General features: G+C 41.0%; 1 protein-coding gene across 3 annotated transcripts; it reads left to right on the forward strand.

Annotated features, from left to right (window-relative positions):
• The first annotated feature begins 759 nt into the window (after positions 1-759).
• LOC121711091 (UDP-glucuronosyltransferase 2A1-like) lies at positions 760-5,352 on the forward strand. 3 transcript variants are annotated; one of them, XM_042094403.1, is made up of 2 exons: positions 760-913; positions 3,367-5,352. In XM_042094403.1, the coding sequence occupies exon 2, from the start codon at positions 3,377-3,379 to the stop codon at positions 4,946-4,948; it is 1,572 nt and encodes a 523-aa protein (XP_041950337.1). In that variant the 5' UTR covers positions 760-913; positions 3,367-3,376; the 3' UTR covers positions 4,949-5,352. The 3 variants fall into 3 exon arrangements, with proteins under 3 accessions (XP_041950337.1, XP_041950339.1, XP_041950340.1); XM_042094405.1 differs by lacking the exon at positions 760-913 and adding an exon at positions 1,659-1,709 and having other exon boundaries at positions 3,364-5,352; XM_042094406.1 differs by lacking the exon at positions 760-913 and adding an exon at positions 1,772-1,842.
• Positions 5,353-19,792: the final 14,440 nt, after the last annotated feature.

Raw genomic sequence — 19,792 nt, forward strand, 5'->3', positions numbered from 1 at the left:
ATTCAAATTGCAGAAAAATCAGAGCTACAGTTCATCTGGTTAGAACCTTACCTGCTTGTTGGATCCACACACTCCCTTGGTTAGAACTACAGCCTCCCCTTAGTTTGTTGCCAAAATATAGCCGTTGGAAAATGCCTCACATAAATATCCATTTATGAACTTTTGCATTTGATGAATTTGTCATGGCTGTCCTCTGAGAGAGTGTATGGACATCTGAAGAGTGGGTATCACCCTGGATGAGGGCATCTGTCGATGAGCCTGGCATGTGGTGGTGCTAACGGACATGTGACATGTATTGACTGCTTATTGATGGGCTGCCAAAGAACAAGAGCTGGGATCCATGTGAGGGAGTTGCCTGACACTATAGACAGCAGACAAACAACTATGCAGACTGCTGCAAACTGGTTTATCACAGATCAGGGGTGGTCAGTCAGCCCAAATCTCTATAAGGCTAACTAACCCCACACATTGGAGGATTCTTTGAGTGTTGTGTCTCCTCATTATACTGTAACATCTCTGATACAGACCAAATACTAAATAATACTTATTTACAGTGCTCAGGCTGATCGCAAGTGAAACAGTTTTCATGGGTCAGTATTCTAAGACATTCTTGCTAGCAGTGGTATTTGCTAGGAGTTAAGATAATGCACATTTCTGGCCTTGGGTATCAAATTACATCCTGCCCATGAGAGTCTAACACTGCAGAGCAGGCGGATCTTTGTTTCCCTAGCGGTCATTACACAATCACACCCTTCTGTACTGTACACTGAAAAGTGGGAGTGTTTTTGTGTCCCATAGTCCACAGAGTTTTCTGTGTCGACAAAATTACTATATAAGTTCATAGTTGTAACATCTGCTCAGACGGGATCCATAGTGCCGGAACTTCCTCCAGCTGACCTCAGACCTGGGCTGGGTAAGTGCATCGTAGAAATGCAGTATACTGTACAGTATGCCGGTGCTACAGACACCAGTATTCTGCTATTCCAAGCTATGTACACTCAGGTGTAAATACCTACACAGGCTATCCCCATCACTTCAGGTACAAATAGCATTGTTGCATATTGACACCAGGGTGCACATCGCATCTGCCAAAGTTATATTGTTCATTATTTATGTTGTTTACAGTGTTGTGTTTTTTTTATTTATTTATTAAGTCTAAAGGAATGCAGCAAAAATATACTCAATATGAAGAACATATTGTGGGCATTTTTGTAATTTCACTCATTATATTCTCAATAATTCTATACATGGGTTTTTACCTGAACATATTATTCCCTCACAACTGGTGAATGCAAACCTCGTTCAACTTACTTTATGGTGACTCTCTGCCTCACACTAAATCTGTCAAAGAGGGCAAAGTACGAAAAGGAAAAAAAATAAAAAGAACACATGAATGCAGGAAGCTCTTTTCAGTCTTCTTTTAACAAAAGCACATTTTAGCCATTTGCTTAACAAAAGCACATTCTAGCCATTTTTGCAATTGCCTTCATTGAGAATGGACACATTTATTGCCTTAGGTGACAGATTACAGTCTACCCGAGCAGCACAGGCAAACTTTGGCTCTGTTTTCCACTGTAGATATAGCAAGGTCCAGAGATCATGTCGTAACTGGGAGTGGTTTATTCAAGGTATGTAGCAAGGTTTTCATCTGTTACATGACTTCAGTCCACCCTGAATTACTCTTTCCCTCTATTCAGACTGTCCCCTGCAGGTGAGTGGTATATAGTGGGATGTTTCATCCTGGATTTTTTTTTGGCTGCTGCAAAGATGTATTTAGGCATTTAAACTGCTTAAGATGGACAGACTGAACAGCAAACATTTTGATGAAACTAACGATTAAAGGTACACTATGCAGGTTTAGGTATTTTGGGCGACTGTAGAGCTCCTTCTAGAGTCACAATATATTTATATTTCACTCTGCTGTTGTAAATAGCAAACTTCTCATGACTTATTCCCCCCTACACAATAAAAATGCTTTTGTTGTTGAGGTGAAGGATTAACAACAGGCAAAAACTATCTCCAAAGATCTCTTTCTACTGACAAGGTAATGTTTCACGATTCTCGCAAATTCACGAAACCAGCTAGGCTGATTTTCTCGGTAGCGACTCGCTACGTCTATGCTGTATTGCTATGCTAAACGAACGACTCACCTATTATAAGTTCATTTATTATCAAATTAGATTTATAAAGGTAAAAAACTTGCATAGTGTACCTTCAATTGGGTAAATGCTTTTATAGTATTACTCGCTTTTGCAATGCATATGGCTTAAGTTACATTTTCTCTATACTGTACATTCCCACTCTTCAAGTGTTTAGTCTTGATAAGGGAAGTTGGTTTAAAGGCATCCTATGCAAGTTTGTTACCTAAATATCACAGCTTCAAATTAATATTTCATTGTAAACAAACTTGCAATAGGAAGAATCACGCACCATAGCTGGTAGTGCCCCGCAGGCAGAAAACCAGCCTTGCAATTTGGCTGTTGGCGCCCCAGTAACATCTCACGAGAATCGTGAAACATTACCTGGTTAGATACTTGGGAGATTGTCTTCGCCTGTTGCTAGTCCTCTGGCTTGGGAAGTATTTACTGTACAATGGTGGTTTTACAAGATAAAATATAAATACTCTGCAACTCTAGGGAGAGTCCATTAAAAACAACCCCCCCCCCCCCCCCCCCCAAAAAAGGAGCATTCAACTACTTAACAGGTCAGCCACAGGCACATAGACACAATAATGCACTATTTATTAATAAGTCAAACTCTTCTGAAATTAAGTCAAATGATTTTACGAAAAGGCGCTAGGTCTTTTTATACTGAAAACAATGAAAACTAGATTTTTTTTATCTTGATATAATATGAATAACACTTATTAGTAGGTTAGATTTCATTAGATAAGCAGTTTTTGCAGTGTATTTATGTACTTCTTAGATATTGGACTGATGATTATATGCTACCACCATAGTTATTTTTATATGATATAGTTTTAAATCACTTCAAATGTTCTGTTTGATGCTACACATTGCCATTGGTGGTCCCCCCTTTACTGTGAAGCAATTTGAGAAAAGCGCTATATAAATGTAATGTTGTTGTTGTTTCTTTGTCCTGTATGTCTTAATGTTGTTGGGTGTTGTTGTATTGTTATTTACTGTTGTCTGTGCTTAAAGGTTCAACGTGTCTCCCTTGAGTACAAGACAAATAGCTCCTTAGGTCCGGGGCAATAAAGGCTTCATTTATTTATTCATTCATAGCCCAACAGCTGGTTTAACATAACAAGCAAAAATTAACTTACAAAGAGTAACGTTTGAAGGGAAGGGAAGTTTGACAATATTAGCAGGCCACACAGTGACTGGCTCTGTTCTTTTCTTTCAGATTGGTTAAGATGCATCACATTACCTGGACAGCCTTGGTGCTGTCGGTCACTCTGTCCATGAGTTCTGGGGGTAAAGTTCTGGTGTTCCCGGCAGATGGCAGCCACTGGGTGAACATGAAGGTCATTATTGAAGAGCTTCATTCTCGAGGGCACAACATTACCATAGTGCGACCCTCAGACAGCTGGTACATTAAAGAGGAGTCTCCCCATTACACGTCCATCACTATCCCATCCGCTGGAGGCTTTGATGAGGAGTTCTTCGGCTCCTTTGTGAAGAGACTGCTGCAGATACGGAAAGAACAAAAGTTTTGGAGTCGTATGATGTTTGAGTTAGAATTAATACGCCAGTTTTCAGAGATGCATAGACAAATGTGTGAGATGTTGACAATAATGTTTCAAGACGAGGCTCTCATGAAATCGCTCACAGATGCCAAGTTTGATGTCGTCCTTACTGATCCAGGCATGGGTAACGGAGTCTTTTTGGCGCGACGTCTTGGCCTTCCGTTGGTGTTTAACGTGAGGTGGACGGTCCACGGAGAGGCCCACTATGCTATTGCGCCCTCCCCTCTGTCATATGTCCCCTACCCAAGAACGGAGCTGACGGACAAAATGACTTTCTCCCAGAGACTTCAGAATGTGCTGGCTTGGACCGTGGGCTCTATTCAATGGCCAATGATGGTTTCTTCTCACTACACAGCTTTTTGCAAAAGGTTTTTTGGCCCTGATGTCGACTACTTCTCCCTGTTTCAGGATGCTGATATCTGGCTCATGAGGAATGACTTCACATTTGACTTTCCACGCCCAACCATGCCTAATATGGTCTACATGAGTGGCTTCCAATGCAAGCCTGCTAAACCACTTCCTGCTGATCTGGAAGAGTTTGTCCAAAGCTCAGGGGAACATGGGGTCATAGTCATGTCCCTTGGAACTTTGTTTGGCGAGCTTCCAAGTGATACTACGGAGAACATTGCAGCAGCTTTTGCTCAGCTTCCGCAAAAGGTCATCTGGAGACATGAGGGTGCCAAGCCCTCGACTCTTGGCAACAACACCTTATTGGTGGGCTGGATGCCCCAAAATGACCTGCTGGGGCACCCAAAGACTAAAGTATTTGTAGCCCACGGGGGCACCAATGGTGTGCAAGAAGCAATCTACCATGGTGTCCCGATAGTGGGCCTGCCTCTGATATTAGATCAGCCTGATAATCTTTTCAAAATGGAGGTAAGAGGAACCGCTAAGGTAGTAGACTTTTGTACTCTAGACAGAGCAGTGTTTAAGGAGGCGCTAGAGGAAGTGCTCTATGAGCCGTCCTACAAGGAGAACATGCAGAGGCTCTCCAGGATCCACCATGACCAGCCCATGAAGCCTCTGGACCGGGCAGTTTTCTGGATCGAGTTCGTCATGAGGAACGGAGGAGCCCCTCACCTGCGCACTCAGTCCTTCAGAATGTCCTGGATCGCTTATTATTCTATAGACGTCATTCTGACTCTGCTCATGGCTCTGCTGCTCATACTATTGATTATGTTCCTGGCAATCAAAAAATGTCTCTCAGTTGTATTCAAAAAGAAGGTCAAATCTGAATAATATTGTCTTTTCCTTTAGGGCTGCACGATTTGTAAAAAATGTCTAGTTAGATTTTTCTGACAGATATGTGATGTTTGAATATTATTCATTGTCAAGATTTACTTCAATATTCCAAATGTCTCTTTAATTTATGCCACTTCTGATAGGTGAACATGCCTAGTGCATGAGAAGCAGAACACTTCCTAGTGGTGAGCTTCACAGTCTGTCACACAAAAAGGGTGGTATGAATATAAAAATCATAAATGTGACTAGATTAGCCATGCATGATTAAGTATAGCCTTTGCGATTAGAAAATTGCATTGGTTCAAATTGTGTTGCGATATTGTGCAGCCCTATTTCCCTTCTGCTAATAAAATAAATATTAAAAAAGCACTATGCAACAATTTGATCAAAAATGACCTTAATTATGCAGAGTCGTTCTGATGGTTTTACAACACTTTTTGGTGCTTCGTCTCCCCCTATCACTTCTCCGCGTAAAAAACGAATATGCAACTTTCTGTTCCCGGTCCGAGGAAATCCGGATGTGACTCAGCAGAAGTATCCAATTGCGCCTCGAAAATGTAGTCAGATTGTAGTTTCGAAGAAGACTGCAAAACGGAAGCCAACTTGGCTTTGTTGCTGTTGAAATGGTAAGTAGCCTACCCTTGGGTGAAGTTTGTTTTTGTAATGTGGTTTGATAGTCTCTTGAACAATGTGTTTGCTTGACCATTTTATTGTGAGCCCTGTATTTGTTTAGCTTGGTTTCTTAAAGGAGAATTCCGGTGTGATATTGACCTAAAGTGTATTGAAACATGATACCGAGTGTGAACGTATGTCTCATAGCCCATCTCGGCTTGTCCCCTGCACTCCAAAATCTGGCGCAAGTTAGCCGATGCTACCAACAGCTTTTTCAATAGTGGTGCTTCGGCATCGGGCTAGCCATGCAAATAAATCACTGTTTTACACCCATTTACGAGGCTCAATGTATCTCCACACTTCATTGGTAGACTTCTGAGGGCCCTGACATTTAAAACGAGACATTGAGAACTTTGAAAAAGCACTGGTAGTTTACTTACAAGACGATTTATACAGACAGTATCTTCACGAAGTTTAGCGTTTGCAGCCATCTTGAATTTAGTCACGATAAGTCAAGCAACGAGTAAGAATGAACAGGTATGATAAGGGATCAGATTCCAAAAATAATTCAGTGGAAATGAATGGATTCCAGTTGCTGCTACTGGAAGAAACTGGAATCCATGCATTTCCACCGAATTATTTTTGGAATCTGATCCCTTATCATACCTGTTCATTCTTACTCGTTGCTCGACTTATCGTGACTATCGTGGCAACACGAGTGCGTTTGAGCCCTTGTTTCAGTTTGTTTGTGTCGGGCCAAATGCAACAATCACAGTCAGGTGCGCACCAAATTGATCGGTCCGAGACTTCCAAAAAGAGGTGGTCTTGGTCCGCACCAGAGCGGTAGAAAAACAGAGTGGCGACACTCCCATAGACTTCCATAGGAAACAATGGCGGCGCTTTTTCCAGGCTACTTCGGCGTTATGCAGAGCTCAAAAGTTCCTAACTTTGACATTGACGGCTTTAGCCCCATTCACTTCCATTGCTTTCTGCCTGATATTTTCAGTGGTAAGTAGATGAAAGTACGACGTTTTTTCAATTGGCATATGCATTTCCTATACCAACTGCACTAGTAGATACTGGTATTGTTCTTTGAGGTTTTTGTGCTGCTTGTTTAACTGATATTTATTGCTTAAATGTTGACCGAAATTTTAAAGCCAAAAGTTAGCCTGCAAACCTTGATGTGGAGAGAGGCTGGCTTAAAGATAATGTTCCTACGTCAATAATGAATTTCAGACAAAACACATTTGGTTAGCCTATTGTAGTAGAGCAACTTTAGATGATAGGTTGGTTGTCAACAGGTTTTTATTATGTTTATAGGCCTAAGGATGCAGAGGACAAGAAGGGTTTGCGATATATGACTGGAATGGTCAGATAATTTCATTTTTTATGAGGTCCACACGATGGGGCCCTTACACAAATGGAGTTGTGTTGATCCAGCATCTTCCACACCTCCCATAACACTCCCGACTCCAGCCAAATGTTGCATCTTCCTTACCATGTCCCTCTTATAGTTGTACAGAGTACACGGAGGGCTACCCATCCCCTCCACATTGTGTCTTTTGTGTAGTTCACACACAAGTGTATAAACACACAAGTGTTCAAACTTTGGAAACTGAAATCTTTTTATTTTTTGGAAACCTAAATGAGTGTCAGACCTCCTTTTTATCTTGCAGTGTCACCATACCTTCCTCCCAGTCTTTTTTGCATTTGTTCCTGTTCTTGTTTTAAACACACATTAAAAACTTAATACAAATTCTATTGAAAACCTAACATGTATCAGTCATCCTTTTCATGCTGTAGTCTCACCAGCCGGTTGAAATATAAGTTATAAGTATTTTATTGAAATAGTTGATTGCTTATTGAGTTACAAGTGTGTTATTGAAACAGTGGGTGTCTTATCTTGCAGTATTAATCAAATTTTTCACATTTAAGTTGTTATTGATTCTTATTTAGCCTATGTGTTTTTGACATGTTTATGGCTTAGTCTTAAAATGTTACCAAGGCTGTGTGGTGGCCACCGTTATGCTATTTCTCTAAAAGAACTGAACAGATTTAATGCATTGATCAAACTTTTAAAATTTAAGCTGTTAGGCTATAGCCTAGAAATATAGACGCACCCTAGCGGCGGCAAATTAATTTGCTCAGCCTGTACGTCTAGTATCAAACCATAGGGATTTCTATTGGCTGACGCCGTGGACGTCATCCAATCACAGTGCTCTATTTTGTTAGAGAGTCTTAAGACGGGCTTAACAGGATAACGACAGTCCTGCGACGGTGAACAACAAGGAAGGTGGCTATGGCGAACGAAGAGCAGTTGTTTGAATCGGCGTTGGCGTCAACTTTGAAAGACAATTCTCTGCCCACCCCTTGGATTAAGCGAGGTGAATGGTTCGATTCCAGACTATACATTTCAATGATATAGGAGCTAGTTAGGCTACTGAATGCCATTCATATATTTGATAGACGTTTATTGCTAGTCTTATAGGCTACAATGATCAAAGTTGTGTGGTAGATTTGGGGGGGGGTCCTGAAAAGGACACTGGATCTAATGTCCACACACAAAAAGGATACAAAATGCATAGCCTACGTTTTGACAATGTAAGTAAAGTATATGTAGCGTGATACAGGCAAATGTAGGAATCCAATAACAGCTCATGTCCAGCAAGGAAACAAATGTTCAATGTTAGAACTACCAAGAACATATTTTAGATTGATGTTGCAAACTAATTATACTCGCAATATATAATTGACACTATAATGTAAGCATGCTAACACTCGTTTTTTGGTTTGTTGTAATGTTTCCTGTTCAATAACGCACTCGCTGCTGTCTATCCCATTGAAATAACACGACACGCAAAGAGCTGTTTGGAACTGTTGAAGCGTACGTGAACCACGTGACCGCGTGTCGGCGACTTCAAAGAGTGTCGCAACTCTCTTTTTCTATGGCTCTGGTTCGCACCATCCAGTGGCGTCATGCCCATTAAAATAAAGGGGGCACGTGCCCCCTCGGATTTTTCTTCCCTGATAATTTTTTTGATCATAACTTTGTTCCTATTATGCTCCATAATAAGCCAGAGCCTATAACGACTCAAATGTATTCTTCTGGATGTGTAATAAACCATAGCAAAATAGCTGAAGACCGGTCAACATCAGCCCTTTTCCTAAAAGTGGTGTCTGTGTATGTTCCCGTAACAACTCACACGCGCATTGAGCTCGCAATGTTTTGCTTGTGTTGAACTGTTACAGTTAACTTTAGGCTACAGTTTGAACAGTTGAACTGTTACAGTAACAGTTTAAACAGATACAGTCAATGGTGTTAAAGTGGTAAGTAGTCTAGCTAAGCAATACAAAGTAGTGGAATTATTTGTGGTTGACCAGGAAATTTTGACTTGGTGATCAAAAAGTTAGAACTATGGATTTGATTTTCCGCGTTTTGCCGCGAATTCAGAGCATTACATTAACGTTAGCCTACATGGTGTCAGTGTAACGTAGCCTAGGCTACTCTTACAAATTGTACAAATATTTGTGGTTCAATTGTTTCCAGTTTCATAGAAACGAGGGTGTTAAATTTGCAGTGACTACAAAATCCAACCTAATAACATTAGGCCTACTGTACCAAGGCATGGATGTTTCTCCACTTGTTCTATTCACTGTATCTGGCAGCTAATTCATGTAGTGAAAAGGGATAGGCTACCCAAGGGCGCAGGAGGCATGGGGGACGTGGGGGATATGTCCCCCGCATTGCTGAAGAGACGCCATCGTCCCCCTCACTTTTGATAAGGAAAAATAGGTAGGCCTACGATAAATAAATAATAACCTATAGGGTTTGCGCTAACTAAAACTCCCCATTAACAGCATCACGTCACTAACCACAGCCATCTACAGTACTGTAAGACTGCACAATCTCATATTCACTCTGTTGGATATCTGAAGCCAGTTTGTCTACTAACAACCATCATAAAATAATCCAGGCTACTTTCTTAGCGTAAATCCTCAAATTATGGCTGGGGTCTTATGCAAAGCACAGCATCTTTGCTGATATTTGAGGCAAGCTGGTAGGCTTTTCGAGGCAGGCTTTTTAACCCTCTAGGCGCCACAGTCGACTATAGTCGACAAGATGCGGTACTGAATAAAACGGCCGATTTAGTCAAATAGGGTGTCATATTTCGTTCGACCTCCACTCCACTAGATGGCAGACATGTCATACGTCATCCCCGAGTCGAAAAAAGGGCACTCTTTAAACAAAACTTTCGCGCTACAGCTGCATTGAATCAGTGCGTACAATACCGGAGCTAGTGTGCGTGTGAGCCACTTTGTCAGAGCGATATTGTCAACGTCAGCGAGTATTTGCACTAGATTATCGTCTAATGGCATCAAAAAAGTTTACCTGAAATGAAGTGTTGGGTCTTCTATTCGCGGACCCTGATTCTGAAGGGGAATATCTGCCTTCAGAAAATGATGGTGATTCGTTTAGTGAGGCTTCAGATGCGTCCCTGCCTTGCAATGATGCAGCTGGACAAAGTGAGAGTTTACTCCATAGTTTAGCTTACACCAAGCACAAACGTTGAATCGTTTGCCCAATGTCACTGGTGGGAATAATGTTTCACGGGTTCGGAGTGTTCATCGGGAAGTTAGCAGGGTGTTAGTGGTGTGGCGAACGAGGCTGGAGGTAGCATAATGTCCATAGCGCTAGCTTCTGTCTTCTGAACGTGTGCCTCTCCACATTCGTGGCGACAGTAACGTGGTGGAGCCTTTGTCTAATGCCACTGGGTATGTTAGACGAGGTCGAAGTGCTCATAGGACAGTTAGGGGGGAACGTAGTGGCAGTGTGGGGAGTCGCAATGAGAATGACAGTAGGCCTAGTCCGAGCGGCGCAAATTCTCTCCACTCGGCACGCGCGAGGCAGATCTGGCCATGCTGCTCGCATGGTGGAGGTGGTGACACGCTCTCTCCCTCTCCCACACACACACACACACACACATTAGGTCATGCATAGTCTATCACAAGATGATGGGAATGCCGGCCCTGTATGGATAGGGATAGGGAGTCATTATCTCTACAGCAAAAGGCCTGCTACATAAAAAAAAAAAAAGTCAGCCATTTATTAGTAATGATTTACACTGTTGATTTGCTATCTATTTCCCTGATCATTTAGGACATACACTATGTGTTCCTTTTTGTGTGTTCATGTCCTTGTGATGTGTGTGTCTTTGTCAGCTAAGAAAAAAAAAACAAAAAAACATCAACAAAAACAACAAAAAGAAAAAAATACTAACATTGTCTCTTGTCTTGTCTCGTCATCTCACTCCTGATCTGTGCCTTGCCGTGGCAAATGAGCTTTTGAACTAAACAGGTCTTGTCTACTTGTGTTTGTGTGTCATCTGAATAATATATATGTGCCCCATATATGGAATCAGAGTGCCTACTGTATAGTAAATGGAAAATCTCTACAGCAAAAGGCCAGTCTACCGCTACATGCATTTGGTTTGTTTCTGCCATTTATTAGTAATGATTTACACAGTTTGTTCACTACTTACTATTTACCTGAGCATTCAGTATTGTGCAATATAGCATACAGAAGGTGAGGGACATTTTGGGGGGAAAGAAGTGGTGCATTTTATCATTCAAACATGCGACTTTTCATGAAAATTCTATAATCCAAGATGGCCGCCACCATATGACGTCATAATATGCAAATTAGATGTAAACATTTAATCCCTACATAAATTTTGAGGCATCCTTAATATTTCTCTAATTTACAGAAAGTCTGTATCTCTTATCACTTTTAAGATATAGCCTTTTCAAATGAAGATGTCAAAATCGAACGTTTCGAAAAAAAAACCTCTGGCGCCTAAAGGGTTAAATTTCTAACCTGCATTTAGACATGCGTTTCGTTTGGAGCGGCATACCGTAGGCTATCAAAAGCATAACATTTTCGGTTTGGTTTGGGATTTAATTTACTTTTGGACTGTTTGATTATATTGCTAAATGTTGAGACTGATGGGCACTGAAATCTGGGAGATATTTGATGGTTCACTGTTATGTTTCATGCAGTTGAAAAAGTGTCGGGATTGTGACATTGAAGTGAAACAAATGCAGCTGTTTATTGCGAGACAAGGCAGCCATTCATTGTTGTGCTGTAGCCTAATAGAAACCTTTTTGCGTAGCTAAGTAGCCTAAATTGAGTTATTGTTTAAATATGCATGATTTCTGATTTTTTATTAAATTCGTAGGCTGGAATGCCTTGAGTCGCGCAACAATTGTGTTTAAATGTAGTAGCCAGGCTTCAGCCTGGCAATTACCTCGAAAGGGGCAGCAAGAGAGTGAGCTTGAGAACGTGTGTTGGAAACCCATGGTAGGAAAACGACTTTTCTTTGCCAACCGTAGGCTATTAATCCAACCAACAATATAATAAAATATTAAGAAGAGGTGTTATTTCATTGACTGAAATCGAAAACAATGTCTTCTAGTGCTGGTGGACTGATGGCAATTGTTGGTATAGGCAATTGTTACCCCGTCTTGTGGGAACCTGCCATTATTTGTCCGGCTATACATAGAATCAATCCCGGGCATAATTTGAGGATTTATGTGTTCAGTGTGGGGTATAAACAAGCTGAGAATTTAGCAGTGTCACGTCTGCCTATCACAGACGTGGGGAGTTCTTTGAAGCTTGGGATAATGTGGTAGGCCTACAGTTACTACAGTAACAGTATTTATTTTTTAATTTTATAAATGCTTTGTTTAAATGCTGTTGGAACAAATAGAAGTTGATTATAAAGTCAACTTTCTGTTGCAATTTACTGTGTGTTCTGGACTGGTAACATGTTAAGCCAACATGTTCTAACGTTGCATAAATATTAACTGCAAACACATAGTGGAGAGTTGATTTGGTTTTTACCAGACAATTTAAGTATAGGCCTAACTAGGCTATTTGATCATGTAGTCTGTGTTTGGATCATAGGCATGATGATTCATTCATGGCTTCATAAAATATCAACATCCCATGTTGCTTTTAGAGTATTCTACCATTGGCCCAAATAGTGTGAAATAAATCTAAAATAAATAAATAAAAGTAGAATTGCACATAGCAAGAAGCTGGTCTGAGGGCAGATCTGGTGTTGTGCTCATCTCACAGTTTTGACCATTTTTATCAAAAAATATTTTGAAAACAATCAATGGTATTATCTTAATATTATGGCAAGTTTATGGTCGAAAGTGGGCCAGAGGTGGCAATCCGATATCTGGAAATCTGATCTCACTATGGGTTTGTGTTCACAATTTGATCCCCCTCACTTTCAAAATATCTCCTGCGCCCCTGAGGCTACCCGTTCAAAAGGAGGCCTAAAGTTGTTTTATATAGCCTAAATAGGATCGACCAGAGGCGATTCTAGACCTAGAGCTTTGCTGGGGCACAGGCCCCCAACTCCCAATACATAAAAAAAATGAAAAAAAGAAATAAGTGGCTTTTACGTCTAGCCCCCATCATGTCCTCATCCATTTCTTGCCTGTCTCTCTCCTCCTCCTCCTCCTCCTGTCTGGTACTGGACTGCCCAGCCTGTGCTCTTTCTCCCCTCTCTTTTCTTTTTGACCTTCTTTTCCTCCTCCTTCTCCTCCAGCACTCTCTCCCTCAATTGTTGTAGCAGCCACTGCAGCAACATCCAAACACATAGGCATACAGTAAGTAGGCCTACTGTATACTCACTGCATGAATTTAATAGGCTTTCCTACACAAGGGAAGCTTATTTTTAGTCAAAATTGAGATATACTTCCCTCCCAGATAAGGGTCCTGTAGTCATCCTGGCAATACTGCAGTTCTTTGTATCTTAAATAGCCTACTAAAGCCTTCATACTGACTTTTGGTGATAATTTGCAAATGTAGCCTAATAATCTAGTGATTCTGTGTAGATTATTATAGGCTACATTTACAAATGCAGCAAACTTATTTAAGTTTGCCATTAAACCATTGATCAAATCACAGCACTGGCTATTACCAGCATAAATGTTACCTTTAATGTGGGCAATTATCATATCTCCCTCGTCCTCCTCATCTCTCCTCACTGTTCCTTTCCCTCTGTTCAGGAAGAATTGTCTGATGTCCATCTCTGAATAGTTTATCAGAAGGCTATGTTTAGTTTTACAGTAGGACAGCTTCACAAACAGTATAGGCTACATTTACAGGACTCTCTCTCTCTCCAGTATACGTATAAATCATTATTAATTGTCCGCATGTGTGCATGCAGCCTATACACATGGTGTGAGTGTGTGTGTGCGGGAGAGAGCACAAGCTGGGAAACTGTTGCTAAATTTAGGCTACGACGCTAAGCATTGAAAAACAGATGCTAATTATGTGGGCAACATTCTCTAACAGCGATCAACTTGTCATTTTTTCTGTCAAACAAGTTGTGAATTTGTTGTAACATTAAAACAGGGGACGACCTACTCTGTGCATGGGCGGATTATGAACTTTCGGGCCCCTGGGCCCAGATGTATTAAGGGCCCCCCACTTATTGTCGTATATGTGGGAGGGGGGGTTTGGGGGTCCTCCCCCAGAAATGTTTACATTTTTTTTATGTGATTTCCTGTATTCTGGTGCATTTTGGGGATGGCCAGTACTAAATTTAATCAGATTCATAGCCTTCATCCTGATTTGTTGATATTGAGGCAATGATTCCATGCAAAGGCTTGGGCTTCAGGGCTCCCTGACCCCTTGGGCCCCTGGGCCTGGGCCCAGTAGGCCCGTGCAGTAATCCATCCCTGACTCTGTGCTCAAAGTGATGTGACGAGCTCCAGCGGATGAAATACTCGGAAGAATGATGTGAACGATTTTCATTGGTTGTTGCGTTCAATCTTACCCAGCTACAGAGGTGCTATTTCCTGATTGGCTATTATGGCCCCTTTCTTTTTCCTTGTTTTTTTTATTGGCTGGTAAGTGACAGGCTCGAGTCATGACTAAGCAGGCACGGAGATGCGCTCATGAATGCCATTTCCAGAGCAGCGCTAGAATTGTACTGGGGCACTGGAGACTTTTACTAAGGCACGTGCCCCAGTGAATAAGGTCTAGTGATGCCCCTGGCTATTACCGTGATGTAGAGGGCAAGAAAGTATAATAGTCTCTCTCATGTGCTCATAACTTAGGTTATTATCAGGTCACTTGCTCATGATTTGCAGGTATCAACTTACAAATGAGGTAGCCTATTGCTTGCCATAATGGTAATGAAAAATATATTACTAGTAGTAAAATATTCAAATATTTAGTGTTAACCTTACTCAGCACTGAAACCTGTCAAACTTCTTTCAAAGTCCTTCATCACATGAATTAAGATTAAAATAATTTAATTTCTGAGCACCACAAAGTCAGACCTCAGCACCTTTTTTAATGTAAGATTGTTCTTAGGTCACATATCAATCAAATCATAACAACTGCAATGGTAGGCCTACTGTTTTTAAAATCATGTGTAGTAGGCCTGTGTAGTAAGTGTAAATGTGTGTGTCTAAACATGCTTTAATGAGCTTACACTTTAATGAGCTGAATTTGAGCTTACAGTTCTTTCACCAACCTATATGTTTTACATTAACTTACAAAATAGATACTTTAGCTTAGTCCTCAGATAGAGGAGGGTTGCTGCTTGCTCTGCTAAGTTATTTCTGTCCCTCCCAAACTGCATTGAAATGGTATGTTTAGCAGCCAGAATTTCAAAATTTCCAGGGGGAGAAATCTCTGCCCCCCTCTAACAAATTGCCTGATTGTGCCCCCCCCCCCCTGAATTTTGGCTTGCATGACGCCCCTGGCACCATCTAATGAACTCTGGTGTGGTCCTGCTGGTGAGAAAGCAAACCTGAAACAAACAGGTTTAACGGTCTAGTTGTAATGATCACTGGATCGTTAAAATTAGGTCGATTTAATTTCCTATTCACTTCCTAAATAAATGCCATGTGCAATTGGTCCTAATAATGTGAAACATGGACAAATGTGGATGCGTGAGGAGATACAAACAATGTTTCATACGTGTATGGTCGGCTGACTAGCCTACATGGCCTCGCAAATCAGATTATTTTCTAGCTAGCTGCAGTCACGACTCGTTTCCAAACTCCACAATTTGCCAAAAGTCACAAATGCAAACAATGAGCCAAGATCGTGTCACTTCAGTGTTTAGGCCGCCCACGCATTTTGGTTTGCCTAGAAACATGTGTATGTGAAACCGAACCGAACAACTCTCAATGTTTGCAACATTGTAACAATTTATTGCCTGCTGCGGACTGAATAACTGGACTACAGGTCTGAAAATGCCCTAAGAGACAACCATGTCATAGCTCACGCATATGGGGCCAACAACCTCCACAGTCTCCATCCTCCACACAGGCTACTGGCTACAAAAATATTTCATGAGGAAAAGGGAAGTTTCTTTTCTTTGCCGTTCCGGTTTTAAGATCTGGCAAGGATGGTGATGAAAATGAAATGGCAAATGGCTTATTTTTTTGTGTGACAGACTTGTGCTCGTGAGGAAAATTAACTGACAAATACATATACAGAAAGTATTCACAGCACTTCCCTTTTGCCACATTTCATTATGTTTCAGACTCATCTTAAAATGGATTCAATTCATTTTTTCATCAATCTACACACAATACTCCCAACACCCATAAAAAACAAGTGTTTGGAGTGTTTTGTAAATGTATAAAAAATAAAAGACTGAAATATTATATATACACTATGAATGAGATCTAGAGTTCTTTTGAGAAGATGAGAGAAAAGAAGGACAAACATTGGTGCAGCTCTATAGAAGCATATGAGTAGCTTTATTCAATTGAGAATGCAATCTGCAATATGCAATTCAAAAAGACATTACATTATGCAATTGACAATTCATTATGCAATTTAATATTGCAATTTGCAATAATATCCAACAGATTGTATTTTAATCTGCAAAGTGACAATGAAATCCTAAAATCAATTCCAATAATTTTGGTTAAAAAATAGAATAAACATGGATTGAATTGCATTCCATTTTGCCATGGTACTTCAGTTTCAAAATTCAAATGGCAATTCATTTTGCATTTCAATTTGCTATATTCAGTTTCATCATTTTACTGTCAATTGTTTTTGCAATTTAATATTTAAAGTGCAATGTAGGATTGCATTTTAAAAATTGCATTTTTGGCAAAACTGTCAATGCCAGCCTGAAAAGATTTTGGATTATTTTGGGCAAAACGTTTTGCCATCGTTTTGAGGCATTTTATTCAAATGGAAAAGAAATAGCGCCCCCCGTGATTGCATTGCACTTTGGTCACGCTCTTTGTGTTGCAAAATTCAAATGACCATTCAATCTGCCAAACGCATTGCAATCTGTCAAGTCACTCGTCAAGGCGGGAACTAGGCTACGTCACTTCCGTGTTTACGTCTTACCCAGTTAGCGCTTGCAATGGAGGAGTTTATAGGTTTAGTCAGATTTTTTTTTCTTTTTCTTTTTCGCATGTCCAAATTTCCGTCAAGGATTCCTGGGACACTGAAAGACCGGGGTAGACGAAACTTGGTAGGCATGTAACCCCACATGGATAGCATGGAACCATTGTTTTTCGTTTTGATCTGTAGCCCCCCCGCTGGACTGCACCCCCCGAAAGGAGGGTAGGGCAGACACAGTTTTCTGTGAATATCTCGAGAACCGTAAGGTTTAGGAGGACCATTTTTTTTTGTATGTTGATCTCAAGGGGCCATGTCAACCCATTCCATAACCACTCATTTCATGTATAGCGCCACCTAGTTAAACACAAAAAAGTAAAAATGAGGTGTTGTAATCGCAGGTATCTGTGACCTAACATAGTCAAAACTGCACGAAATTGGAAGTGTAGGATCATTATGACACCCTTTGAATGCACGCCAAGTTTCGTGGAATGCCGTTCATGGGGGGCCACACAATAAATTAATTTATGTGTACATTTAGTGACCGTACACCAACAAGGATTCCCGGGACACTGAAAGACCGGGGTACACGAAACTTGGTGGGCATGTAACCCCACATGGATAGCATGGAACCATCGTTTTTTGTTTTGATCTGTAGCCCCCCCCCCCGCTGTACTGGACCCCCCGAAAGGAGAGTAGGGCAGACACAGTTCTCTGTGAATATCTTGAGAACCGTAGGGCCTAGGATGACCAATTTTTTCCGTATGTTTGCCTCCAGGGGTCATGTTAACCCATTCCATGTGCACACATGTGCATAAACAGATACACACGCACACACATACATTCACAGTAATCATACGTATGACACATACTCACAAAGTAGACATATGTATGCATGCATGCACATGCACAAACACACATACGCAGGCAAACACACAAGCACGCACACACACACACACACACACATAAACATAAACATGTACACGCACACATGCACACAATTCAAGAATTTCTCAGAATTATGAACAGGCAAGATGGGGCTGGGGTTGTATAAAATGAATTTTACATGTGAAATCTATGAACTAATCATGTTTTGGTACTTGTTGTCTAGCAGATACCAGTGACAATTGAGTGTGCATAATGCAATTCAGTGAGACAGTTAGAATCATATATGCCTTTCACCTTTTGTTTTTAGCCAGCAGCCAGGCCAGCAGATACCCTGACTTTGCTGAATTACTGAAGCAAACGGGCTTAGTTAGTACTTGGATAAAAAACCTCCTTGGAAGAGTAGGTTCCTGCTGGAAGTGGTGTTGGTGGCTGGCCAGAAGGTGGCACTCTTCCCTGTGGCCATAAGCCACCAAACAAATATCAATCCCAATGTCCTATTGCAGTGAGAGGGACACTGTACTGCAGGAGATGTTTTCCTTTGCATGAATGTTAAATTGAGGTCCTGACTCACCATGGTTGTTAAAGATCTCATGGCACTTATCGCAAAGAGTAGGTGGTTCCCTGATTTGCTTTATTTATGTACACATACATAAAGACACACACACATGCGCACACACACTACACATGCACACACACTTACATGCACACACACGACACGCACGCACACACACATATGCACCCACACATACAAACACACCTACATACACTCAATTACAAACACACAAAAAAGGAACAAAGTAGGAAATGAACACAATTTGACAAGCGTGACTTATTTTTCTGAAAAAAATGTGCTGGACTGGGCGGCGGTCATATTTTGTACCGCTCTGCGGTACATCTAGTTATTATAACCTTTTCTTTTTACCTTTTCAAAAATGAATGCGGCTCTAATCGCTTAACGTACAGACATGTTGAAATAACCGTTCTGAAGGTCTGGAGTGGGGCAAGAGAGTTGTTGTTCCTCATTTTTTTGAAAAGTTTATACTTTTTGAGAAATAGGGGATTATAAATGTTAAAAAGCTAATTTTTTCCCCCATAGACTTGAATGGCTGTGATGTCATAATGGCCTAAAGCCAGCTGCGCTCGTTAGAGGTCCAGTATGTAGGAAATAATGGAAAATAAACTGTAACCATTCCAAAAATGATCACCATATGTTGTCAGAGAGTAAGGAAACACGATGAATTGAAGTAATGCCTTATTTGACAACATTACTCTAACCCGTAAAACCCATGAAAAAAATGAGTTACGGGGTGGAATCTCTTGGAATTTTCGTTTATTGGAATGGAATTTTGAACGATTAATTCTAGAATAGCGTATTAATAATGGGCTAGCGCGTCCTCCTATTTGGGTTGCCAAATTAGCAAAGGCCAACTGTCAACAGCTGTCAGTTGTAGTCATGAACGCCTACGAGAGGCAGGCAAATTTCCAAAATTAAAACAAGAAACAAATTAAGTGGACATCGGAGGAGCTTCCTGAGATGGTTCTTCGTCAAACGAAGAATATCAAGTCTGACGCAGAGCTGGCCATATTTCTCCACAACAGGTAGCCTAGGCTAAACTTCATCTGCATCGCTAACTTCAGCTAAATATGTTACGTTGGTTAGAGAGGTATTTTTTGTTTTCACTGCTTCCGTAATGTGTAGCTGGGTCATGGTTGGAGAAACGTTAAAGCAGCTGCAGGTCAACTAACGTTAGCTAAGTCTTCATTACATCTGGCAACCCAGAAGAGGCTCGCCTCTGGTAGTCTTGAGAACGTTCACCAGTGTTTTGATTTTGGCTTACAGAACGTTCGGTAACAATCCTACAAATCGCACCTTTAAGCTCCCAGAGTAGTTCCCGGGCTAATCGGAACACTGGCACAGGTGTCACCTGTGAATCCAACTG

Source organism: Alosa sapidissima, chromosome 6 (assembly GCF_018492685.1).
Source record: "Alosa sapidissima isolate fAloSap1 chromosome 6, fAloSap1.pri, whole genome shotgun sequence".
In the NCBI taxonomy this organism is placed as follows: domain Eukaryota; kingdom Metazoa; phylum Chordata; class Actinopteri; order Clupeiformes; family Clupeidae; genus Alosa; species Alosa sapidissima.